The 27,976-nt window shown below is 38.6% G+C and overlaps 1 protein-coding gene across 1 annotated transcript; it reads right to left on the reverse strand.

Moving 5' to 3' along the window:
- Positions 1-24,956: 24,956 nt before the first annotated feature.
- LOC119088862 (myosin-15-like) lies at positions 24,957-27,702 on the reverse strand. The gene is made up of 3 exons (XM_037210015.1): positions 27,414-27,702; positions 27,052-27,291; positions 24,957-25,771 (listed from the first exon to the last, which is right to left on the reverse strand). The coding sequence occupies exons 2-3, from the start codon at positions 27,232-27,234 to the stop codon at positions 25,592-25,594; spliced, it is 363 nt and encodes a 120-aa protein (XP_037065910.1). The 5' UTR covers positions 27,235-27,291; positions 27,414-27,702; the 3' UTR covers positions 24,957-25,591.
- Positions 27,703-27,976: the final 274 nt, after the last annotated feature.

The following is a 27,976-nucleotide window of genomic DNA, read 5'->3' on the forward strand; positions in this document are numbered from 1 at the left end:
AAAAGCTGAACAAAGGAAATTAGACTCAGGGTTCTTGTTTTGAAAAGAAAAAAGGGAGGTATAGATAAAAGATATAAGGGTAGATTATTGAATCTACTCTAAAAAAAGGGGGGTGATGTAGAAATAGGATAAAAAGTAGATTATTGAATCTACTTTTAAACCAAAAAAGCAACCACTAGTTTTAAATATTTTACATTGATATGGATCTTTGTATATTGATACAAAGTTGAGCTTATTTTTGTTAGAACATACTGTACATACATTTCTAACCTTGTTCAAGGTATTGTACCTCATTTAACAATGTAATGCAAATTGCTAGTCCTTGAAAGTTATTATTACAAACTATTCAGGATAATAAGGAAATTCAGGTTAGTAATTACTCACCTATTATAATCGATTTTGTGGTCATATTAGGTATGTTTTCAAGATCAAACAGAGATGTACTTTAGATAGGTCATTTTCAAGAGATCTACAAGATATGGCATTTAAGACATTTTTAATAACATAGGTTTTTGTTGTTGTTGTTTGTTTTTTGTTTTTTGAGACAGGGTTTCTCTGTATAGCTTTGAAGCCTATCCTGGAACTTGCTCTGTAGACCAGGTTGGTCTCAAACTCACAGAGATCCACCTGCTTCAGCCTCCCAAGTGCTGGAATTAAAGGCATGTGCTATCACCACCTGGCTTAACATAGATTCTTTTTTTTATGACAATGAGATGTGTTTGCTCCTGGCAGTACCAATCTACTTCATAGAAGACAATGGGCATTGAAGAAACTGCACATGAAGTTTACTTTCTTTGTGGCAAAAGTAAGCTACTGGGCAAGAAGGTGCTCTTGCCTCAACTGCTGACAGATATTCTAGGCCTGTAGGCTAAAGATGAATGCCCCAACATTGCAGAAGAACCTCAGGTGACTGCCCAGGCAGCCAGGTGTTTCTGTCATTTCTCACATATTTTTTGGAAGTTGCTTGCTTGCACTTCCTGCCTACTCAGGTGTTGTTATTTCCTTCTAGGGTCTATGATGGAGTTAAAGACTTTATAGTTATAGTTTTCCTTGTTACTAGATTTAGGAAAAAAAGTCACTAAAAAGGTGTAAAGTGTATAAGGTTGAAAGACATTAAAAGATAATTTTGGCGATGTAAGTTATGATAGAAAGTAAATTGGGTACAACATTTTGGACTCACCTAGATAGCATAGATATGGAGTACTTTCTTTGAATTTGTCGGTTGTTAGTGGACTAGATATTGTTGATGTACTTACTGCATGTATATATTGCATATAGTTATTGTGCTTATTGTATATAGTTTTTCTGATATTAATTATAATCTTTTTTTTAACAAAAAAGGAGAAATGTGGCGATATTTTGTTGGTGCTCTCACAAATACAGCCTGCCTGGAGATCAGAGTGCAGAGCTAACCAGTCAGTGGTGGCACACACCTTTAATGCTAGCACTTGGGAGGCTGGAAACAGGAAGTGATATGGTTGGGCAGAAAGAAGAAATGATAAGGTCGGATGGAGACAAGAGCTTGGCTCTTTCAGGCTGAGACTTCAGTAGAGGTAAGAAGTGGCTGGCTGCTTTGTCTCTCTGATCTTTCAGCATTTACTCCTATATCTGACTCCAGGTTTTTATTATTAAGACCAATTGGGGTTCATGCTACACCAGATATCCCCTTGATTAGCCCTTATCTCCACATCGCTGAAGAGTTAATAAAGTATTTCAGGGAGAAGGAACAGTCAGGTCAGGATTATAGGATATGTGTGTGTGTGATGTGCTCAAAGCACATCAAAGAAGGCACTGTGGCCAAGGTAAATGAGAGAAAAATTAGAAAATGCCCAACAGACAATGGAGATCCAATCATCTAGACCAGTGGTTCTCAACCTTCCTAATGCTGCAACCATTTGGTGCAGTTCTTCATGTTGTGGTTACCCCCCAACCATAAAATTATTTCACAGCTACTTCATAAATGTAATTTTCTATTGTTATGAATTAACCTGTGTTGAGAAAGTAGGCTGGCTCATACTCAACCATGAGGAAGGAGTGAGGGGTGGGTGGAAGAGACCCTGTGATACCTTCTGCTGTAAAGATTTCAGCTTGCACCAGAAAGACACATCTTCTAATTTGTAAAATCACAATTAACCCTAGGACCTGGGTTTCTAAGAGACCCAAATTGTAGTTTGTAGTGAAGCAATCTAACTTTCTGTATGCCAGGAGCCTCTGTAGAAATTTTTACTCCTCACTTAAAAAAAATAACAAAATATGTCTGACACTAATGAGGTGTCAAACATGGTTGTTTTCTTACTTTATATTACATACATTTCATGAGGGTGGGGGACCTTGTAGTAGAGTTTTTCATCAGTACCGCCAGCTCTCAACTAACCATACAGAGACTTATTATTAATTATAAATGTTTGACCAATAGCTCAGACTTGTTACTAACTAGTTCTTACATTTTAAATTAACCCATATTTCTTATCTACACTCTGACACTTTTTTTTCAACACAGCATGTTCATCTTGATTTTCTATCTGTCTCCTCAAGATCCTTCAGACTCCTCCCTTCTTCATGCTCTCTTTTTGCCTGCAATCCCACCTAATCACTATCTGTCCAGCTATTGGTCAGACAGCTCTTTTATTAACCAATGAGAGTAATACATATTTACAGTGTACAAAGATTGTTCCATAGCATTACCTGATTGATCACAGATTGTCAGTTTGTGGAGGTTAAAAATTGAGGGAAGGTAGGTAAATAGAGAGGGGAAGGAGGAAGAAGAGACAAACTAGAAGGACACAATAATTACTTGTACTGCTGCTGCATCGCTAGGACAAGATGCCTAATGAAAGCCATTTAAGGAGGGAAGGGTTTGGCTCACAGTTCGAGGGTATAGTCCATGGTGATGAGGAAGATGTGGCATCAGGAATAGGAAGGAAGCAGCTGGTTACATCAAGTTCCTTGTCAGAAGGCAGAGATGATGCTGGTGCTCAGCTTGCTTTCTTCTTTTTAATCAGGCTAGGATCACTAGTCAGTGGGATGGTGCTGGCCATATTTGCTTTTTCCACCTCAGTTAACCCAATCATACACCTCTGGCATATATAGAGGTATATCTCCAAGGTAGTTCTAGATCCTGTCAAGTTGATAATAAATATTAACAATCATGAGATGATCAGGCACCTAAAAGAAAGTCCATGGGTCTAAACTGTAATACCCTAACAACAAAAGTTTGAGTAGTCAAAGCAACTGTGCCCTTCTGATGAAGCAAGCTGCAGGATCGATCTTACCCTTTTAGGCTAGCACTTCAAAGTTCAGCTTCTCTGAACTGGCCTTTCAAGCCATTGGCCTTTGAACTTCTACCTGATTTAGGTAACCAATGAAATAAAAAATCCTGTCATACTCTAGACGCTAATGAAGATTTCTAAATATATGGTCTTTGGATTAGACTAGGAATTGCTATGTGTAACAAAAGATGTGTTTGCCTGTGAACTTGCTATAATTTGAATTACCTATGATTTTATCATTTTGCCTTACTTTTATTACTTCCTATTAACCATACAAAATAAGGAGTTTCATTATGACATGATATAGTGTATATAATATAGTCCAAAAATATCCACCTGCTTTATTTACTCTTCATTTACATTTTATGTGGTCAAGAGAAATGTCCAACTAACTGGTGGGCTTCCTTCTTCAATAATTATATAGTTTTTTTTAATGCTTTCCATCTGCCCCAAGGTTGATAATGATGATACCAATAGCAATAATAATACCACTAGTGAACAGTTATTGAATGCTTATTGCTGCGGGCCACAGAAATATGAAGTAGGAATTCAGCTGACTATGAGAAAGCTATACCTGGAAGAAGTCAAAGGCATTTCCAGAGAATAAAGCCAAGAGTCAAGGAAGTCTGGTGTTATTGGCCTTTGAATATTAGCTGTCTCCTATAATGAATTTCTTGTGTGCCATTGTAGCTCTTCCATTCGATTCTTTTTCTAAGAACAGTCTGTTTGATCATTCATTGAGCACAATTTCCCCATTACTATTGGAATAATTGGACAACCTTCTCCCAACTGTACTAACAGCAGTAACACAGCCAGACCCCTGTTTTCAGGCCCTATTTTCAGGCCTTTCTGTAATTATCGTGATTAGCAACATCCAGCCAGGACCTTCTCTGGACAAAAGTATCTTATCTGAGATACCTCCCAGACTTTCTAAGAACAGACTTAAGTTTCCAGACTATCTGTTTGAGCAGGCCTGGCGGATGTGAGAATTAAGCTTAACTTTCTTTCCTCCAAATGCTATCTCTGCTCTAGATCAATTAACTCAGAAGTAAAGGGCTTTTACTTACCAGGTATGTCAAGCTGTGACTCAGGTTGCCTAGCTACCAAGTAAACTCCCCTGCCCTGCCAGAAAATGGTGTCAGTCAAGATAGCTTGGACAGATAAGGGACCAAAGGAAAATAAGGCAGTTTCATTTTCACTTGACACAGACTCCTAACACTTTACTTAACCACTTCCAAGAATATAGTTTGAGCACATAATTTCACTTCTAACCATATTTAGTCCTCAGTTGATTCTATTCCCCATCAGTCACTTCCTTTTTGGGTTATAAATGATAGCTGACAATTCCTGCTCTTTGTGGGGATCTGATTGACCCTCCCTTTGACCCAGAGGGAATTCAAGCCTGTTGACCTTGCCTTAGCCAGGGCATTGCTATTGCATGCGTATATAACTGAAAACCTGAGAGTGGAAGGGAGGACTAGATTGAGAACTAGAAGAATGAGATGGAAGATGGGGAAGAATTAGAGGAGGAAGACCCAGATGGAGGAGGACTAGATGGGAAAGAATAAGATGGGAATAACTAAGGAGATGAGAAAGATCTAGATGGGGAAGAATGAGAGAGAGAGAGAACATAGAAGAATAAAGAGAGGAACTAAGGATGAAGAGGAACAAGGATAGGGAAGAACTAGATGGATGAGAACCAAGATGGGGCAGAACAAGAAGAAGGAATTAAGATAGCACTTAGAGGGAACAGCAGAAAAATGTAGAGAGAATCAGGCAAGAAAGGAGCTAGGCATGAGAGCAGAAAAGAAGCTGTGTAGACAGAGAACTGACTCAGAAGAATAAAGTGAATGGACTCGAGAGTTTTGTGTATGTATATTCATTTGATATCATCAAGAATTAGATTATCAGCTGCTTGTAGATTCTCCCATGAACCCTGGGTAAAGGCTATCGAGGGGCTGGACCCCAATAAATAGTCTTTGTTAGCTTATTACACAACCCACTTTTGTCTTGACTCTTATGGGTTATAGAAAGAGAGCTAAGAAAGAAACAAAGAAGGGACCATATCAGCAACATTTCAAGAAAACAAGGAAAACTAATGACAATGTGAAGCTAGTGATTATGAGCCTAACGGTGTTAGTCATTACTAAGAAATAGCTGTGATCAAAGGCCAGAAATATTTTAAAAAACTGATGTCTAAGTTAGCACTCTGGACAGTGTGTGTGTGTGTGTGTGTGTGTGTGTGTGTGTGTGTGTGTGTGTGTGTGTTTCATGCATGCAAGTAGGGTGGGGACATTTGCCCATGCATACCCATGTAGAGGCACAACAGGACATCAAATGTCTTGCTTTATAATTCTATGCCTTGTTGCCTTGAGGCAAGGTCGCTTCACTTCAGCTACACTAGCTGGACATTCCTCATGATCCTCATATCTCCATCCCCGAATTCTGAGGTTATAGGCACACATAGCCATGTTAGCTTTCTTAACAATAATATCTGTCACTTGTTCTTTGAGAGTTTCATACATGTACACAATATATATTCACCATATCCAACCCTACCTCCCTCTTCCATCTCTCCCCTTATTTCCTGAACACAGCCTCCTCCAGGCTTCATCTCTTCTTCTTTTGTTCTTTGCATTCCACAGAGTCCAATCAGTGCTTATCATGTGTGTGTGTGCATGGGTGCGGGGCCACCCACTGTAGCATGCATGCCTAGCTTTTTATGTGGATGCTGGGGAATTAAACTCAATCCTTATGTTTGAAAAAAAAAAAATGTGTCTTATGCCGCAGCCATTCCTCCAACCCCATTTGGGAAACATTTGAGTCAGCAAAATATTGGCCATATCTAGTTGGTTCCTATACTGTGCTGAAGATTCACATCTTTAAACATAGAGCAGAGACAGTATTCTAAATGCCCTATGAAACGCTACTAGTTTGTACCTTCTTGTATCTCTAATGCAATGCTTGACATATTATAGAAACGTAATAAATGCTTAAGACATTCAAATTATTACAGATTTAACAGGAGGTTGGCCACAATGCCCACTGATATTTACTAAGGTCACTTTCAAACTTTTGTGATAAACTCCAGTCCCCAAAGTTGTTTTCTTAATGTGGTCAGAATATTCACACCAGGTGCCTGCTCATTTGGAAGCTGACAAGGAATGCTACGTAGTTCCAGCTCACAGATGCTCCACAGTACATGTAGGAGTTGTTGGTTGCGAACTCAGACCTGGCAGAGTGTCAATGACCTGCCTGCCATCCATCAGCTTCACAGAGGTTAGAGTATTAATGTTAATGACCAGGTATGCTCAATCACCCACATGCTCCACCAGCATCTAGAAAAAAATGCCATGGTAGTGATAAATGAAACATTTCTAGGTTGGTTGAAGTTTATAATTACATTTTGAGGGTTGAATATATTTCTCTCACTTCTGAAATGAAACAACTGGCACCCTCACTTTTTCTCTCATAATAGCCCTTAAAGTTCAGATTGGCCCTGCTTTTTTGAGTGAGAGCACTGAGCACCAGAAGAATTAAATACATTACTCAGCTGTACACAGCTAACTGTCCAAATTGGATTTGAGCAGAAGCATACTGTACAGATGCAAACAATAGCCAAATATTAGATCCCAAATCTCTTTAATATGAGGTAATGGATGCAAAGGGTTAATTAGCTTGATCTTCTAGCTGACTTATTTTGCCCTAAGATAAGCAACAATGATGCTTTCAACAATAAATGTTTCAATAATAAAGCCAGGAGACATATGCCCAGGTTTGAAAGGGTTTATAGCCCTGACTGAAAAGGCACAGGCCTCTGTGATGTGAGGAAATGGCAAGATGAAGAGGCCAAGGGTTCCCCATTACCTAGAGAGGTCATCTAGGCTGTGTATTTCTGTGAGTGGTTAATATGTAGGTAGGCAAAAGTGGCACTTACTCTAAGCATGGCTTCCCATGGTGGGTATCCAGAGGCAATGATAACTACTCATATAACATTTTCAATTGATAATGCATTTTACTAAGTAGGATATTCAGGGGAGAGTAAGGATACTTCCCTAAACAGAAAACATTTGTACCTTCAAAATAATTTGAAATTTAAGCAAGAAAAAAAAAACCCACCCGGTATTTTTTTTATATCAGAATTTTTTAAATTATGTCTAAAAAATGCTGTGTCCCAGAAACGCAGGGGCAATGGGAATTCAAAATAATCAAGATAATTTTGAGATTGCCTATATTTCTACATTGCCCTGGGTGTCTGTCTGTCTGTCTGTCTGTCTGTCTGTCTGTCTGTCTCTCTCTCTCTCTCTCTCTCTCTCTCTCTCTCTCTCTCTCTCTCGGTATAGTATGCCTTTGAAAATGCTTTTGTTTTCATTGTACCAGTGAACATTAATATTCTTGGCATCATAATTGGAAAAAGATGAATGAAATAAACAATTCAAACAAGAGTTCAGCGTAACATATATGCCTTAGAGAATGAACAGAATCAATTTGTACCACCAAAAATATTTTAGGCAACAACAGCATGTGGTCACATGCATACATAAACATAATATGGACTCTTGGTCCTTCTCTCCTGTTTAATTATGTGACCTTAGACAAGTCACTGAACCCATGAACACTAGGAGGCATGTGTAGAAGTTAATGCTAGTAATTGGGTTCAAAGAGTATAGAAAGTTCTGTAAACATTAATAAAATTCATTTTCTTCCTGAGAGATGCTTTCTATTTAAGCAAAGTTAAAAGACTACACAATGCAACACGGGTGCTCTAAAAGTGCCACAGAAATTCAGGAACATGCAAAAAAGTTAATAGGAGAGGTTGAATAGTGAATTGTGGAAACGAGCATTATTTCATATAGAATGTAATACTGGTAGAAATGCATGTCAGATGAATGGCAAGCATTTAAGATGGCTGGAATGAAGGTCCATGAATCAAAGTAATGACATGTAAAACTACTAAGGAGGGTTGAGAGTACTTAGGCCATAGCAAACCCAGAAAGCAGAAGTTTGGAGTTCATTCTTAACCAGAGAAATAATTCAATGAAGTTATGCATTAGAAGAATGAATCCAGTTGTTATGTAGGGTAAACTGGAACACAGAAATGTGAGATGCAAAAGAAGGTAATTTAAGAAACTACTGAAATATGCTAGATGAAAGGTAATGACAAGTCTACATGGTAATAGGAGAACAGAATGGAAGTCAACGGCCCACTTCAATAACAATTGATGGGACAGACCAGGCTACTAGTGCAAGAAGCCTCCAGAAATGCCAACTTCGACAGAAGGCAACCAGTTTGATTTTATCCACAGTAGTTTGGGAAATGGACAAAATCACCTATCTTTCAAAAAACTTAAGAAAAATGAGGGAAATAGTGATCACAGAGGTAAAAGGAGTAAGTAGGCCATGAGATATGCACCTAACTGGATAGACATCTGCCAATTGACTCTACTGTCTGGTAGGACAATCTTATGTAGACGCCTGACTCTGTGACTTGTACGTGGCACACACTAAGGGATACCATAGCACTTTAAATCCTAAGGCTATCTACAGCTTTCATCTTGGTCTCTTGGATCACTTATCCTTTGTGTTGTGAGTCCTCATACTTGAATTTAGCTCCCCATGGCAGCCATGCCCTGAGAAAGGCCCTACAAGGCATGTGGAGAGGTTACAGAGAGAAATATCCAACCTTGTCCAGCTGTTCTGTGTACCCCAGCCCAGGACTGGATATTTGAATGAAGTGACCTTCATCTAACTCTAGCCTCAATCACTCCTGGACTGAAAACCTATGCACTGACCCTCTCCATGCCCAGAACCAAGAGACATAATTATAAACTTAAGTGACAAGGGCCTTGGGTGATCTGTTATAAGCAGACCACCACCTGGTGTCAGAGAGACAAAAGACGGAACCAGGCGGTGGTGGCGCACGCCTTTAATCCCAGCACTCAGAAGGCAGAGCCAGGCAGATCTCTGTGAGTTTGAGGCCAGCCCCGGCTACCAAGTGAGTCCCAGGAAAGGCGCAAAGCTACACAGAGAAACCCTGTCTCGAAAAAACCAAAAAAAAAAAAAAAAAAAAAAAAAAAAAAAAAAAAAAAGACGTTTGTATGTGCTTTGGTTTCATCTCAAGACATGTTCTCTAGTGTCTGAGGAAAGGTCTTAAATATTTAGATTTGATTTTGTTTCTTGAAATAGGTGAATAATGGTTATATGGAGTAATATTTTATTCATAGAAACAGCATGAAAAGTAAGGATTGAGGTGGCGGGGAAAACCCAAATGCATAAGCTGAAGAGATAAGTTCTACTTAGTGGCCTTGATCTAATCAGGTCTTATTTATTGGGAGGAGATATTCAGAAAGGTAGGATTAGAATGTGAGGAGAGATTTGCGTATGAAATAAAGTCGGGAGTGAAATAGGAGGACAAAGAACTTCTATACGCAGCATTGGTATCTGGAGAAAGTCAGCAAGTATTGGAACACATGGCTAATGTGTGTGAATTTACAATAAGCCAATCAACAGTATTAGACTTTTATGACTCACTACTAATATTTGTGAAAAAAAAAAAAGAGTTTCTGAGCATAATCAGGAGTCACATGCAAGGACAAGGAGAGTGAGGTCCTTTGGAGTCTCAGGTGGGCTGAGATAGCAACAAATGAAACTTGTAGGACACGGAGTAAGGTGGTTCTAAGTGACCAGGGAAAGGCAGAATCCACAGTAAATGTAGAATGTAAAAGAAATGGAGGAGAAAGAGAAGGCCTAAGCATTCACAGGGTTTATAAATGTTGAGTAGAGCTTGTTCAAACTGCCTGGGACCCAATGTGCTTCAGATTCGATTTTATTGGGCTTGGGGATATTTGCACCCCCATATATCTAATCACAAAACTCATTTATGTTGTGTATATACTTCGTTAACAGAATTTCAGTAATTTGTATAAAATACTTTGAATAATTTACTATATGAAATACTTTGTTATAAAATTCTTCATATGTAGCATCGTATTAGGACTTGATTTCTTTTTCAAGTTTTGGACTATTCTGGAATTAAAAATTTCAGATTAGGGATGCTAATATTAGTAGGGAGCTAATAATATGCCTAGCCCATATTCTAAGAAAAGTACAGGGGAGAGGGGAGACCAAAAATACCACAGACTAAATGTACCCCCAAATTCATAAATTGAAATGTACTCTGTATTACTCAGAGTTAGCAGGCAGATATTTTAAGAGGTGAACACATCATGAATTGGATTAGTGACATTTCAAAGTGGAACAAGGGAATGCTCGATCCCTTTTCCCATCTTTCACATGAGGATACCGCAGAAAGACCAGCTTTAAAGCAAAGTGTCATCACAGACACTGAGCCTTCGGGTACCTTCCCCTTCCCTTCACAGCCTCCAGGATCAGAAGAAATACAGTTGAAATTTATAAATTCTCCAACATCAGCTATCTTGTTACAACCACACAATAAGGTTGGGGGAAAACGGTAGCCAGAAGTGAAGATATTACTGTAACAAATACCAATTGCTGGATCATATCTTTCTCAGATGGTTCCAAATTCTGCCCATAACAAGCAGAGGCTGTTACAACTAGCCATTTGTTTTGCTGAATGTAAAGCAAAACCCTCTCAACTATGAGTAGTTAGCTGCTATTCATGGTCTGATATGAGCCATTGACATGAGAGTTTGCTGGGCATAGGGTCACTGAAGGAACAGATGACGGCTACAGGGCATGTCATAAAATTTTCTTCTTGTGTTGGCTGGTTAAAAAGATGCCAGAGGACACAAGAAGAAAATGTCCCCTTGTCTCAGCAAGGCTGTTTATGTCTATCATTCATTCAGACAGGTCTTATAAGTATCTGGGCCACCCCTAGGGAATGATCACAACACAAAGTCATTCTTCATGGAAGACATTGCCACTGGTTTCACTTTTCATCTCAGTTATGCTAGAACCAGAAGGCTTCGTAAGCTGCACTGAGTAGAATTCTATTAAAACCAGAAGCTATCTTCAAGTCATACTGAAGTGGCACGATAGGATCTTAATACTGACCACTGAGGTCCGGCTTGGTCTAAACAGTCACAAGTGTTACAGCTTCCAATATGAAATATCTCAAGATAGTCACTCTGATTTTTTTCCTTCCCTTTTCTATCCACTTCCACGTTCAAAAATCTAAAAGGAGTGCTCAGCTCTAGTCATGTGCTCACAGGTCAGGGGGTCACCCACTTGTAGCTGCAAGTCACCCTTGAGTAGTTCTGGTGCATGCTGCACATCTTCTTTCTATGTGACCCTCCAGCTCAGGCGGGCAGTCTGGGTATCTCTCATCATGCATCACCTCCAAGTACAAAGTCATTTCCTCTGCCTCCATGAAGCTTCCAACATCTTGCTTCTTCTTGTATTTTTTCTTAGTTATCTTTAGTTAAGCTAAACTGGCCTCCCTTTCCTTCTCTAGCTTCTCATTCAAATTGTGCAGCTCCTGGATGATACAAGAAGAGTTATCAATCTCTCCTTTTCTACTTGGGCTGAATGGATCTTTACAACTTCCAGTTGCTCTTTCAGATCCAGGAACTGAATGTGTTGTAATAAATAAATTCTTACTTTTGCTAAATACATTTAACATAGTTATTCAAGAGCCTCTATTTCTTTTTATCACAAGTGAGTGTGACACTTTCCCAATCTGCAATGAAAGAAATTAGAACACAGAATATCTGTGATTCTGTGATTTCTCCCAAATCACTGCAAAGATCAGAATTAGAATCTAGATATCTTTTAGATCTCTTGGTATTTAATAAAGGGCAATATCACTACAGCATGAAAAAAAAAGCTTAGGGAAGAAAGAGTCCTCTTTGGAGGAAGAGAAATCTTTCAGACACGCTTAGTGGCCCATGCCTTGGGACAAGTTTAGTCTATCATAATGGGTTCCAGCGCTAAATAGTGAGACCTTATCTAAAAAAAAGGAAAAGAAAAGAAAAGAAAAAAGAAACTTTCATATGGAGAAAAAAAAGTTTTTTTAAAGAAAAATGCTGAATTTTACGTACAATTCTTTACTTAACTGGGATTTCTGTATCTGACACTATCAGCTATCTTGAACTCAGCCACAATATTATCAATAGAATTCACACCAAATTCAAGAACCCTGCTCAAGAGGAACAATATTGCATTGGTCAGATTTTTGTCAACTTGACAGGGGCTTGTGTCATCTGGGAAAGTATTTGCTTCATGTTGGCCTATAGGTAGGAATGTGGCATATTTTCTTGATGATTGATGTGGAAGTTCTCAGCCTGCTGGGAACAGTAGCATCACTGGACAGGTGGTCCTAGGTTGTATAAAAAAGCCAGCTGTGCCGGGCGGTGGTGGCGCACGCCTTTAATCCCAGCACTCGGGAGGCAGAGCCAGGAGGATCTCTGTGAGTTCGAGGCCAGCCTGGTCTCCAAAGCGAGTTCCAGGAAAGGCGCAAAGCTATACAGAGAAACCCTGTCTCGAAAAAACAAAAACAAAAACAAAAACAAAAACAAAACAAACAAACAAAAAAAGCCAGCTGAGCAAAACCAGTCATCAGTGTTCTTCCTAGGTCTCTGCTTCTGTTCCTGCTTCCAAGTCCCTGCCTTGAGTCTCTCCCCTGGCTTCCCTCAGTGATGGAGTAAGTTTTAAGAGCCCCTCCCTCCCCCCAAGTTGCTTTTGGTCATAATGTTTATCATAGCAATAAAAAGCGAAGTAGGACAGATACCAATTTAATTTACTCACAGTTCCAAGAAACTCAGCATCCAGGTCTGGTACCCTAATTTGCAACAGATTCCAATCTAGGAGATTTGGAGTGACATTAGAATTGGGGGGAGTATAAGATCGCTAATGTGAGTAGTCACCTGATAACTATAGCTAGGACTACTAGAAAGGGGAAGTAAAAAGAAATCTCAGCTCTTTGAGCATAGGGGTGAATAGCTCTAAAGAGTGTAACGGCATCATTTCTTCAGCCAAGTAATGCTACTGAGTCTCCTTAAAATCTCCTTTGGTAACCAGCAGTAGATTAAAATGGAAAGAAAGATTCAATCTAGTTTAAAAGATGTTTTACTTTCCATTGTATGAAAGTACCAGGGCTTAGGGACACTAAATCCTGCCTCTGCTTCCTCCTTCTTTTTCCTCCTACTCCTTCTCTTCCTTTTTCTGCTGTTGCTGTTTATACTATGTTGGTTCAGGGCTGGAGAGATGGTCCTCTTCCAGAGGTCCCAGGTTCAATACCCAGTACCCACAGTGCAGCTTACAACTGTATGTAACTCCAGTCCCAGGGGAGCTGATGTCCTCTTCTGGAATCTATGGGCACTATATGCATGTGATATGCAGATATACATTCGGCCCAACTTTTATAAACATGAAATCAAAATAAATAAAATCTCAAAAAATATAACTATCTGTTTAAGATTTCATATAAAAGTAAATACAAACACAATTATACTTAATAAGTATAATGAGATATGGTATTAGAAATAGGGCCTGTTTCTGCACATTTTAATTTCATAAATCTCTAGTTATCCCACAAATAACACAAGGTAATCATATAGACCTGGGTCTGGCCTGTGATTTTTTTTCAGTTTACAGACACATTCAATGGATTATTAGAGGCACCACAGAAAGTCCAGGCATGAGACTGGATATTCTTTGAAAGGTTTAATTAAAACGTAACCATATCATTTACCCTGCCTCTCCTCCTTCTAATCCTTCCCATGTGCCACACACATACACCCTGCTCCCTCTTGAAAACATGGCCTCTTCTTCTTTGTTATTTTTTACATACACACCCCTAAATACATAAATAAAACTGGCTATGTCCTTTTAACATTACTTGAATGTACATGAGGTCACAGCTGACCATTTGGTATTGGTCTTTTTCAGGCAGGTAGCAGGACGAAGTTTCCCCGTCATTTCTAGGAAACACAATCCCACATCCACTTTCCTGGTTCTCTGGCTCTTACAATGTTTCTGCTCCCTCTTCCATGATGTTCCCTGTGGTGGTTTCAATCAGAACGGCCCCCATAGGCCCATATATTTGAATGCTTTGTTATCAGGGAGAGGGATTAGGAGGTGTGGACTTGGTGGAAATGTGTCACAGGGGGTGTGGGCTTTGGGCTTTCAAAAGTCCAAGCCCATCCCAGTGTCTCTGTCTTCCTGCTGCCTACGGATCTGAATGTAAGACTTCCAGCTGCTTCTCCAGTACCATGTCTGTCTATGTGCCACCATCCTTTCCACCATGAGAAAATGGATTAAACTTCTGACACTGTAAGAAGCTCCAACTAAATGATTTCTTTTATAAGAGCTGCTGTGATCACGGTGTCTCCTCACCACAATAGAACACTGACTAAGACATTCCCGAGGCCTTAGCTGTAGTTGGGTTATGTATCAGTTGGGCTGGCTACCCCACAATCACTTCTTCACATTTTGAGTGGCTGTGGTTGTCTGTGATGTCTCCTTTCATTGCAAAGAGAAGCTTCTTTGATGTGGGATGAGAGCGACACCTGTTTGCGGGCATAAGGACAAATATTCAGGTGGCACTTAGGAATCACGCTAGGTCAGTAAAATGATGGTGATGTACTCTCCTTGAGGATCCATGACCTCACGAGCCCCAAGTGGTTGGCTAGGTTTCTAGTACCGTGTATAACTTCGCACCTGTTAAGTGTACCTTAAGTCCAATTAGAGAACTGTTCATTACCACCAAGATATGAGTGCCACTATTATACCCTTAGGGTATCATACCATACTGGTTGCTATGATTCATAGGTATTGGTTGAAAACTAATTTCTTGATTATACCATGTAAGTAGTGTAAATAAGGTATGACTGAGAGGGTACCAAAAAATAAAGTATGACTTTCATCCCTAAGCAAATGTGATATCCTTCCAACTATTTATCATAGGATCTGAGATATTGTCTCAAACAATATGATCATTGAATCAACCATTTCCAAAATGTTTCTTTAGAAATCATTTTTTGGACCTCTTTAAAAGTAAACATTAGTAATATATTAATTGTACAAATGAATTAGTTGCACTATGACCTTTTTTGAAAAAAATTTTGAAATCATTAAGATAAAAATGTGAGTTTTATATAAATTGAAATTTTTGATATTTTGGCTTTGTATAAAATCAAAGATTCAGAGATATGCCTAGTAAACAGGATAATCACTTGAGGATTAATATTATGTCTGAAAATAAAGTATATTCATAAGACAATGAGATTGATTTTCAATGAGATTGATTTTCTCGTTTGGCTCAGGTTGTATCAAAAGATAAGCATAGAGTTTTAAATTATTTCCAGCCATTCTAACACTGCTGAGATACTCATTTAGCCCCAACATAATATTTTCTATCTGGGTATATGTAAAAAATGTGAGTGCAGGCATGTTTTAAATTCACTTCATATATTTTTAATTACTTTCTCACATGGTAATATAGTATGAAGTAGTCAGATGGCCTAAAGCTTATTATAAATAGTTATATGCTATGAAATAACATTTTGAAATCACAGCCAGCTATGGAACTTACAGGATAATTGCTTTCTAATCATAAAGAATAATAGTCACAAAAATTAAATTGCTAACACTGATTGCATACACAGGGTCATGCTCTATGCTTACCAGAGTACTGCAGCATTTAATAATGTTAGCTCAAAGGTTGTCAGGAAGATAAATGAGTGAAAAATACATGCCCAGGATTTTATCTCGGTTCCTATTTCACAGAAAACATTCAACAAATAAGCTGTGTGGTTTTAATTACCCTCAGAAAGAAATTTAAGCTTAAAAAGTAATTTTCCCTAGGGTCATGCATCTGTGCAGTACTTTACTTTAGTAATTAATGTTATTTTCCCACTTTGTCTACAGTTGGCTTAGGCTAAAGACATCTTGGCAGAGAATTTGTTAGTGAAGCACCAATCACCACCTATGGATCTCAGCACAGGTGCACACAGGTATCAGGTAAACAACCAAAGTTCTTCAACTGCTGTTCAAAGTTCAGCCACCAGGATGACTCATTCTCTGCCTTTGAATTTAACTGACTCATTCTGAATTCTTCCTGTTTATAAAAAAAAAAAAAAGGTAAAAATTAAAATAGTTCAGAATAAAACTACTTTTCTTAAATATTTTTTAAATTATAGAAATAGCAAATGAATTGATTGCCATGAAAATTCATCATTTCATCTATATATCAACATTTATCCTTAGCCATTATATCATCCTCATTTGCTTCCAAGAAGGCCTCTTTTGTGCATTTGGTGTGAATCCTTCCAGACTTCTTCCAGGTGCTAAAATGTGCGTATTTATGAGTATGGATATAACTACAAAAATAGGGTTTTTTTCTACTTATACTTAGTATTGTGTAAATTTAGATATCCATATCTATAATGTACCCAATGAATATGTCAGAGATGTTTCTATGTTGCCTCCATAGAGACTATTTCATTTGCAATGAACTAAAACATATTATTCCATGTTTAGACATCCTGTAGTTTATTTATGAATTTACCTATTGATAAACTTAGAACTTTCCCAACATTTACTTTTACAAGTAATGTTGCTCATTACACATGTGCCCTTTTGTCCATGAAAGTGTTTCTTCAGAGTAATTTCTGGGCAGGGAATTGCTGGGTTATGCATAGATGTGTGTTGTACAATATTTTGTTTGTGTTCTGACAAATAAAGCTTTCCTAGAGATCAGAGAGGCAGAGCAGCAGCCATTAGAGACTTCTTACATCTACACATCCTCAGACTGAATGGGGGCCGAGATCCCGTCTCCACCTGCCTTATATTCCTGTCTCCACCTCCCTAATGCTGGGATTAAAAGTGTACACCGCCATCACACCCAACTCTGTTTCTCTTTTAGACTGGTTCAATCTCGTGTAGCACAAGGTGGCCTTGAACGCCTGATCTTCCTGATTCTTCCTCTCAAGTCCTGGTATTAAAGGTGTGTACTATCACTGCCTGGCCTCTCTGGTTAACTAGTGGCTAGCTCCATCCTCTGATCTCCAGGCAAGCTTTATTTGTCAGAACACAAACAAAATATCACACAACAGCCCAATCTTTGGGTCTTCAATAGCCATGTGAGATCATTACTCCTATATAGTCATCCATAATATCAGCATATTTATAAGATTTTCAGAACATAGATTAACATTTCATCGCTGTATTCTGAATGGCTATGACACAAAATGAACCCTCTGTGTATTCTTTGCCTTTAAGCCTAATGAGTTGTTCATGTTGTTATTATACTATAGACTTTCATTATTCTTAATATGTAATCTTTATACCTGCTGTAGATATTTTTCTTTCTAACTTGACCTCACTTTTAACTGTGTTTTTTAAAAGTGACATCACATTCATCAATATATTCCTTTTAGGTTTTGAGTCCTTTATGGTATGTTCAAGATTACTTAACCTGCCAATTTTCCAAGATTTATCATGATTCTTTCTGCTAATTTTGATTCTTAATTGTTTTAATGACATTTAACATAAACTCTACCCTCTGAATACACTTCAAGTGCACAGTGCAGTACTATTAACTATACACATGGTGTTATACAGCAACTATCTAGAGTTTAATCATCTTCCATATCTGAAACTTTATACCCATTGAACAGTAACTCCTCCTAGCCCCCAGGAGTTATGATTTCATTTCTACAATTTATTATTCTGGATGATTTATATCATGAGGTATTTATCCTTTTGTGATTGGCTAGCACTATTCCATTAGGCTATTTTATCTTTTCCAAGCACATACCAAGTTTAATAGCTTCCTAGTAAAACACAATGAAGTCTCACTAACAGCAGGTTTGATGGCAAAATATCCACATAAATGAAAAAGCCACAAACTTAAAGTTGCTCACTAGACAGTCTTCCATTTTACTGCAGACCCCAATTATCAGTGTGCCATGAGCTTTAACCTGACTGTAGCTCATGCTTAGAGTTAATTATTTCCCTTTTCAGTTTAATATAAATGAGTTGTAAATCCTTAGTGGTCAAAAAGAAATCTAATTAGAAGGAGACAAAGGAACAAGGTAAGAAAAATGCATTTCACTGGCTGCTTGAACTAAACTTAGAAAGCCACCTTCCCCTTGGTTCCTTGGGAAGAGAGAACTCCAATTAGCTGGGGGAAAAATTTATGTGTTATCATGTTCTACTTTAAATTTAAGGTTTAATATTTATAAACTAAATTATAAAATCAGCTTTATCAGTACTAATGAAGTTATAGCTGGGAAACAAGTATGTAAGTGGTGAAAGTATCCAAAATCTTCATATCAAAGTCAATGTACTTTGCATTTTATGCCATGATCTCACCCTAAGTGAGAGACAAATACATGTTTGACTAATGGCCTCAAATTCCTGCAATTCGCCTCTCCTATACCTTGCTCTTTTCATTTAACCTGCTACCTAGGCAGACACTTTCTGTTATATACTTTATCTATTTACTCTGTCTTTGCAATGATTATAATGGAGTCCATCAAATAAAAAATAATTTCCATTTTCCAAACTTCTTGTCACTCACTGTCTTGGGTCTTCAGATATCTGGCCTAGAAACCTGATGCTAAATGAAACAGAGCACTGCTCCTCCTAGTGTTAAGATTTTCCCAGAATCCCTTGGGACTCGTTTCTTCAGCTGCTCTGCCGGCTGCTGCCTGCTGCTCTCCAGGTTCTCCACACCCTCCTGGTTCTTCTTTAGCTCGCCCTCCAGTTTGCACTTCTCCCTCCTACACTTCCTTCTGGCTTTCCTCTCCTGTTCAAGGGTGTCTTCCAACTGACAGAAAGACTGCTTAACTAAATAACTAGGTAGAATTTATACACGAAAGGTGTTCACACCAACTTTCTATGAGGAAAATGAAAAATACAAGGTTCTGTAAATATTGCACAGTTACAAAAGCATTTTAAAACAAATATTACATGTTGCAATATGTTGACAAAATAATCAAAAAAAATGGTGATGGGTGGAAGTTTTACCGATTATGGATTATGTGATATGTCCTAGAAAGGGACCCAATAGCAAGTGGCCAGTAGGCTCCTCACTTCCAGGGAGCGGCAGCTTTCCTCTTTATTGGAAGCTCATTTCAGGGGTGGTTAAGTCCATTTATTCAAGGGTATTTCTTCATAAGAAGTAAAAATGCTCTTTGTAAATGCTCTGCTTCCTGGCATAACACTATGAAATCTGTCTCCACAGCATAATCCATGAGTACTTGGAATCCCTCCAGCATCCCTGGTCCTTTCAATCTCCAAGATATGCATGAATATCCACTCTTTTACCTTGGTATCATCTGGATTATAACATGCGATATTCTGATACCCCACCAGATGGGTTAGAACATTCTAGTTGTTTCTAGATTAATGTTTTACCATTTCTTATAAGCATTATTAGGAAGCTAAATAACAGTTATAACGTTTTCTTGTCCATTGATATGTTTGCTTTTCAGTAAATAAATAAATAATCTAGAAAATGTTGGCAGGAAAGACATAAAATTCAAATTGATAGGACTGGGAAATTTCTGAAAGATATATGTAAAAACCTGAAATCAGATAAATCACAGTGATTGTATCTCTCAAAATTCATATATTGGCATACATTAAGGTATTAGAAGGCCAGACCTTTGTTAGTGAACAAGTCAAACAGAAAGAGACTCATGCGTAAGACCCCACTCCTTCCACTGTGTGAAGATGCAGCAGGAAGACGGCAATGTATGAAAGAGGACATGGGCTTTCATCAGAAATCACACATACTCATGCCTTGATCTAGGAATCTCAGCCTCCAGAACTGGAGTACATATTTCTGTTTTCAGGAATTGCCAAGTCTACTCCAGCTTTCTATAGCAGCCAAGTGTAGTAATACAATAAGTATGTGTGTGTGTGTGGGGGGGGGGTGAATGAGTATGCATGCTTGTGTGCATATGTGTGGGGGGAGGATGAATGAGTGTGCACACTTGTGTGCATATGTGCGGAGGGGATGAATGAGTGTGCATGCTTGTGTGCATATGTGCAGGCTGATGAATGAGTGTACATGCTTGTGTGCATATATGTGCAGGGGGATGAATGAGTGTGCATGCTTGTGTGCATATGTGTGCAGGGGGGGATGTGTGGAGGCAGAACAGGCAATGCCACTTGGAAGCTTAGGAGTATATTTTCAGTGGTGTAGTAGAACATCACTTGTTACTTCCATATAAATAACAAACAAATGCCAGCATGTGGCTGGAGACAGCGTGGCCTTTCAAACCAGTTCCCATTCCAGCAGTGCCAAATAGATCAACCAGCCTCTCTGGGGCAAAGCCAAAGTTCCATGTCGGCCTGAGCTGAGATTCCCTGAAAGTTTAAGGGAATCCCCCAGGCTGCTGAGGGTGGCAGCATGGGGATATTTCTCTGTTTCCTTTATGTTGAAAGAGAGAAATATATGGCTTTGACATATGAGAAAATATTCTATAGAGAATAAAGGCAGAAAAATAAAGGATAGCCATAAAGACCATTCAGGAAATGTACAAGCTAAACCAAAAGCCAACAACTAAAATACGAAAGTATAAGTGCTATTGAAAGTAAATAAATCAAACAACAACCTTTCTTCCTAGTCATGATGAATAGACACCCCCACTCCCACACCTACCCCTTTGTTTCTTGCAGCTGGCTCTGTAGATCTGGTGAGACTCTCAGTCTCAGTAGCTAAAATAAGCTATGATGCTCTGTCCTTCCTGAGAGGTATTTCTGTTTAGGACCTGGATTTTTATCGGAGGTTTCCAGTATGCAGACTCCCATCCCCCAACCTGCAAGTTAAAACTTCTCTCTGGTGTGCTGCCACTAATCACACTTTCAGTGCAGAGCTTTCTGAATCTGAGGCACTAAGGGTGGGGTTGGGAGCAGGTGGCCCTCAAAAGTGTACCCAGGCTGTTTTTACCTTTGCGGCTGGGTGGTCTCCAGCTGAGATCCCTGCATCCCTGTTTCTTTTAGTGGTTTCCTCTAGTTCTTGCTTGTGTCGGTCAGAGTGTGCCGGGTTCAAGACTGACTTAGTAGGGTTGTTATTGCTATGAAGAGACACCATGACCACAGCAAGTCTTATAAAGAAAACATTTAATGTGGGGGGTGGGGAGGCTCACTTCCAGTTTCAGAGGTTCAGTCCATTATCATCATGACAGGGAGCATGACAAGGTGCAGGCAGATGTGGTGCTGGCTACTGCTTGACCAGAAGGCAGCAGGAAGTCGACTGACTGTCACACTGAGTGAGGCTTGAGAAGAGAGACCTCAAAGCCTGCTACCACAGTGACACACTTCTTACAACAAGACCACGCCTGCTCTAACAAGGGCACATCTCCTAATAGTGCCACGCCCTTAGGGGGCCATTTTCTTTCAAAACGCTGCAAGTACTCTCCCTATTTTCCTACGTTGTTGCTTGTTAGGCAATAGTGGGCACAGCTCTTTAGGCTGGTTACCCGGAAGTACCCCGAAGCGCCATAGGAATCTCAGCTTGAGACTCCAGAACTGTATGTACTTCCTCCAGGAGTCTCTACTGACAGGTCAGCTCTTCATTGTCTCTGTTTATGGTGAACACAGTCCTGGTCCATTTCCATAGTCCACTCAAGTTTGTCTTCACCTCAAGGTTCTTATACTCTGCATGCCCAGGAGGTATTGGTACCTCCCTCATGCACTGCCAATTCCAGTCTTATGTGGTTGCATGAACATAGAAAGGCCAGTGGCAGCCACTCCTGCCTCTCAGTAAGTTATTTTTGCAATTAGTGTCGTGTCATATATCTTCTTAGATCCTCAAAAAATAAAATAATATATCAACAAGAACAGAAAATATACAAACACACGAGAACGGAATAACATGCTCCTAAATTATTAATAGGTAGCTAATTAAAAAATTAAAAATTATATTTAAAAACATATAGAAATAATTATAAATAACAACATGATATATCTGTGGGACATCATTAAGGCATCTTGTAAGAAGGAAATTTATAGCAATAAATGCACACCTTCAATACAGAAAGGTACTAAATAAACATCCTAAACCACGTACCTCAACACCTTAATAAAGTGAAAATGAACCAATCCCCAAGACAGTAGAAGGAAAGCACAGTAAAAGTCAGTGAGACACAAAATCAGTACCAAAAAATTATGTAAGAGATCAATATTAACAAAAACTTGCTGTTTTGAAATGATCCAAAAAGTTGACAAATATTTGGTTGGACTAAGAAAAAAATAGAAAAGACAAAGAATGAGGAATTGTAACTAATACCACAGAAATACAAAATAGAAGAGAAAATTGCTATGATGCTCCAATAATATTTTAAGATATTCTGCCTTTAAAAAATACCCCATTACACAATGCTTTACTGATGAATTCCTTAAAACATTTTAAAGGAATAATTCTAATTCTTAAACAATTCCAAAAATGAAATTGAAAAGAAACCAGTGAAACTCCTTTTGATTAGCATTACCTGAATACCAAACCACACACAGATACTATAAAAAAGAAAGAAGGAAAGAAAGAAAGAAAGTCATTGATTTATACTCTCTATGAATGTAGATGGGAAAATTTCAATGGAACACTGGCATTCAGTAACCCATCAGGATTATACACTACAGCTGAGTGAGATCCATTCCAGAGATTCAGGGATGATTCAACATAATCAAATCAACGAAAACCATAACACACATGAACAGAATCGAGGTCCAAAACTGTATGATCATTATGAATATATGAAAATAACACTAAACCAAACTTGAAAATCAATAAGACCTAGCATCCATTTATGATAAAAATAAGTATCAAAGGATACATAGTTCAACATTTTCCTTCTTTGTGAGAAACTCACAGAGCTATACTGACTAAGGGAAAGCAGACAGTGTGCCTTCGTGGATCAGATGGAAGGTAAGGATCTCCACTTTCATTACTTTTATTTGGAATGGTGCTGTATGTCTTAGCAAGAACAACTAGACATGAGAAATAGGTAAAAGGAATCTAAAATGGAAAATTTACTTCATTTTACATGGAGTAAAAACCTAAATATCATCAGTAAGATGGTAGAAGCTATAAATTAATTCATTAAAAAAAATCACAGGATATAAAATTAATGTACAAAGGTCTATAAAAACATAAAAAATTAATATCCCAAGGGGAAAAAATCTTAAAACAATACTAATTACAATAGCTAAATAAAAGAAAATAAACATTTAGGTATAAATTTAGACAAAGAGGTCAAATAACTCCACTGAGAAATTTGTGAGATAAAAGTGCTGGTAGCTCAGGGCTTCAAGTGTTTGTGTGCAAACAGGAGGATTTGAGTTTAATCCTCAGAACCCAGGTTAAAAAAAAAAAAAGGCAGGTGTGGTGGCACACACTTGTACCCCCAGCACTGGTGAGGCAGAGACAAGCAGATTTCCATGACTTGCTGGACAGGCAGACTAGACTAGTTGATGAATTTCAGACTAGCGAGAGATCTTACCTCGATTACAGGGAAAAAAAAAAGGTCACATTGGACTTCCTCAGGAGCAACCTTTGAGGTTGTTTCTGACCACTACATGCAAGCACACATGTACACACCTACACATACTCATAAAAACATGAACACATCCCTAAGAAATTTACAAAACACTTGTGAGAGGGAACACAGACAGTTGGAAAAAAATATTTCATGTTCATGGGACATAAGAATTAAAACTGTCAAAATGACCATACTAACCAGAAAGATCTATCTATGTGGTTCAATTCCCATCAAAATGCTAATGGTTTTCTTACCAGAAATATAAAAGCAGTCTTAACCTTCACATGGGAACATAACACAAACCTACAATAACCCAAAGAAGATACTGTTGGCATATACACACACCAGAAACCCATGGAACACAAGGGAAAACCCAGAAATTACCCACGTTCACATTGTCAAGTGACTTTTGACAAAGGCACTTTAGAACATGTAGCAGAGAAAGGCTCATCTCTTTAGTAAGTAATGCCATAAAAACTGGTTAGACACATTCAGAAGTGACACTTGATCCCTTCCATTCTGATACAAAAAAAAAAAATCCACTCAAAATCTCTCAAAACCTAAAACAAAACATTTCAAGATAATGTGTAGGAAATGATCTTTGTTTTAGATTGGACCTCCAAACTCAGGGAACAAAAGTCAAAAATTAACAAAGTGGGCTTTCATGAAACTGAGAAGTCCTGCGTAGAAAGGGAAATAAGAGAATTAAGACAAAACCTACAGTATATCCAGAACACAAAAGACCCTAAAAAGGCTGAGCCTGCATGTGAAAGTACAATTAAACTAAATAGACATTTCTGAAAAGACACACAAATGGCCGACAAGAATATGATGAAATGCTCCATATTACTAATCACCATGAAAATGCAAATCAAAAAGATAATGAGATATCATCTCATCCCAGTGAGAGTGAATATCATTATAAAGACAAAAGTAACAAATGCCAGCAAGGATGCGGACAAAGGGAAACTTTTTATTATACACTATTAGCAGGAATGGAAATTTATATTGTCATGATGGAAGTCAGAATGGGCATTCTGAAAAAAAGAAAAAAGATATATATATATATATATATATATATATATATATATATATATATTACACAACTTATGTATATATATTATACACAACTTATGTATGTATATATATATATATATTGCAAAAATTCTGATACATATATATTATATATAATAAAATGAAACAATTCCACTACTGGGTATCTATATCCAAAGGACACAAAATCATTATTCCCTAAAGTTACCTTCCCATGTTACTGCAGCACTATTCCCAATTGCTGAAATATGTAACCAATACAGATGTTCACAGTAGATGAGAAGATAAAGACAGGTCAGTATACATAAAGGGAGGAATAGTATTTATCTATAAAAAGAAGGAAACCTGTTATAACCAGATAAATGGAACTGGATATCATTATATTGATAGAAATAAGCCAGAACTGGAAAAGCCAACAGCACATGTTCTCAAGCACTGGTGAAACTAGTGGGCCAGTCTCATAGAAGGACATGGAAGAGTGGTTGCTACAGCCTGGGAAAGGCCAAGGGAAGCATGAGGAGGGAAAGATGTTCAACCAAGGGCACCACAACACAGAGTAAGAATTCTTACCGTAAGTGCAAAACTCAACACTCTCAGTACATACAAATGACATAGGTATGAAGAGTTGGACATTGTTACCTTCTTTTGAACATGACATAGTATGATATGGATTGAATTACAATAATGTACTTGTCACCCATAGAGATGTATACATATTATGCCATAATAAAGAAGAAAATATTGTGAGCTGTGTACATATGAAGACAGATTGCCAATCAGTCAGCCTGTTGCTGCTCACATATCAACTTGCTGGCCCTGCTTCAGGCTTGCTTTGCTCAAGATGCTGAGTTTCTCCTCCTCTGTGTGCAGATGCTCCTGGGTCTGCGGCTGGGCCTCCTGCATGACCTGCCCTGCTCTGCGAAGTTTGCTGACCGCCTCATTTAGAGAGTGCACTTCCTCTGTCAGGATCCTGACCTGCAGGAAGACAACAAAGGTAGCCTCATTAGACCCACCAATGGGAAGGTGGGCATAACCCCAAGGACGTCTCTCTTTTATAGTCCAACATACTCATGAGTCATCTAATGTCATCGATAGCTGTTTAGCCAAGCTCATGGCATAGTTTTTCCAAGCTCTAAATTTGTTTTTCTTACACTAAAATAAGTTATCATAAAGTAAGTTTTATTTCTTATAATAAAATAAGTTTTCTTATACATAAAATAAGGAGCCATTATCTGCCATGGTGAGGAGATGGACTATTGTGGTCAACAAAACTCAGTGTGTGGACTACTCTCAGGATGGTAACCGTATCACTAAAGGTAACTTCACTTTCCTTTGGGTACCCAGGGGAAATGTGCTGACCATACTGTGCCTCAGTGTCCCCAAAGCATGGCAGTAAAAGATGGGTTCAATGGACAGCACATTCGAAGGTGGCAGCTGGCTGGCTGTCCCCTTGGGGAGCCACACAAAACCCTGCTGTTTAATCATCTGCCAAATTAATGTCCATCTTGGAGATTAACTGCTTATCAAATGCTTCATGCAGACTCCTCACTAAAGTCAATCCCCATGTAGATGCACACATTAAAACCACAGCTCAACTATATATATATATATATATATATATATATATATATATATATATCCTTAACTCAGTGGTTCTCAATTTGTGGGTCATGACCCCTCTGGGGGTCACCTATCAGATAACCTGCATATCAGATATTTACATTATGATTCCTAACAGTAGCCAAATTACAGTTATAAAGCAGCAGCGAAATAATTTTAGGCTTGGGGGTCACCACAACCTGAGGAACTGTATTAAAGGGCCGCAGTATTAGGAAGGTTCAGAACCACTGTCTCAACTGGAATTAAGTAAGGTAGACTAAACCTAGAGTCATTATTTAAGCTGCAGGTTCAGACACATCTCAGATCACCTTTTAGCAAGGGCATTATGTTCATTCTTGGTCCAAAATGGATGTTGACAGGTGTAGTGAAACTGTTTTGCTGTGCTGGGTTTCAGATGCAGTATTAGCTCATTTGGCAGATTAAATGGGGTTCCAGATATTCAAATGGAAACTCGGAGCAGGGACTAGGGACGATACAGCTCACCAGGCCCTTTACTTTATTCGGGTCCTGGCTCCTGTCGCTGTAAAATTGCAGGCCACCGTATTAATTAACTTAAACAGTCCTTCTGATAGCCACGCCTGGTTTGAGGGAAGAATTCAGGCAGCTACACTTCCCTAACACCACAGAAAAAGTACCTCGTGCTCCGCTGCACACTTCTCCTCTGACTTCACCAAGATTGTTTCCAGGTCATTGATTTCCTTTTTCAACTCAGAACATTCATCTTCCAGTTTCCGCCCCCTGGCAGTCAGCTCAGAATTTATCTCCTCTTCTTCCTCCTCCCGCCCAGACAGCGCCTTGCCTCTGGCCTCCAGCTGCATCTTGGATTTAATCAGCGACTCACACTGCTCCTCAGCATTTACCAGGGTCTCTCGCTCCTGCCATGATGAGGAGAAAATTGGTGCCAACAGCTGGAAGTAATTTATCAGCTGGGTGAAAATGCTTCCTAACACAAAGCAAGGAGATAATTGCCTGCCCTCTGCCCAGAACTTTTACCTACCTTTCCCAGGCAGCTGAAATAATATTCCTAGATCGTTGACCCTGTTGTTGAGACGTAGAGGGTAGAGGAGATGCGTGTGTGTGGAAGAGCCTTCCATCGTTCGGGGGCCCCTTCAATAGATTAGGTGACCTCTTCGAAGGCACTTAATAGAATCCTTGTGGCCTAAAGGAGCTGCCACTCCTGCAACCATCTGTAATGTGCTGCTTAAGTCACAGCTTCAGGACAAATCAATGTGGGCACACATTTGAAGCTGATGCCGGCTCAGAATACAGTCTTTCAACAAAGTATTATTCCCTTAGAGAATAGAATATTTGCAACATTATTATAAATGCAGCAATCCACTTGTCCAATATATATATATAATATATATATATTAATAAAATGAGCTGAGATGTATATTTTTATACAGAGATTATACAGAGATGAATTTCAAATGCACAAGGTTACTTACAAGTCACTAACTCGATTTCACTATTATTTTCACTTAAAATCCTTGCCTGAAATATTCTGCCAGCAGCAAATCCCACAAGCTATACACATAGAACATAGACTACACTTCTTTT

This window comes from Peromyscus leucopus, chromosome 12 (assembly GCF_004664715.2).
Source record: "Peromyscus leucopus breed LL Stock chromosome 12, UCI_PerLeu_2.1, whole genome shotgun sequence".
Lineage (NCBI taxonomy): Eukaryota > Metazoa > Chordata > Mammalia > Rodentia > Cricetidae > Peromyscus > Peromyscus leucopus.

Bases quoted from the DNA above. Each gene is read 5' to 3' on its own strand.
- LOC119088862 (XM_037210015.1), bottom strand. From the start codon at position 27,234: ATGCAGCTGGAGGCCAGAGGCAAGGCGCTGTCTGGGCGGGAGGAGGAA. The intron at 25,772-27,051 runs GTACTTTTTCTG...GTCTTCCTGCAG, and splicing joins AGTGTGCAGCGGAGCACGAG to GTCAGGATCCTGACAGAGGA.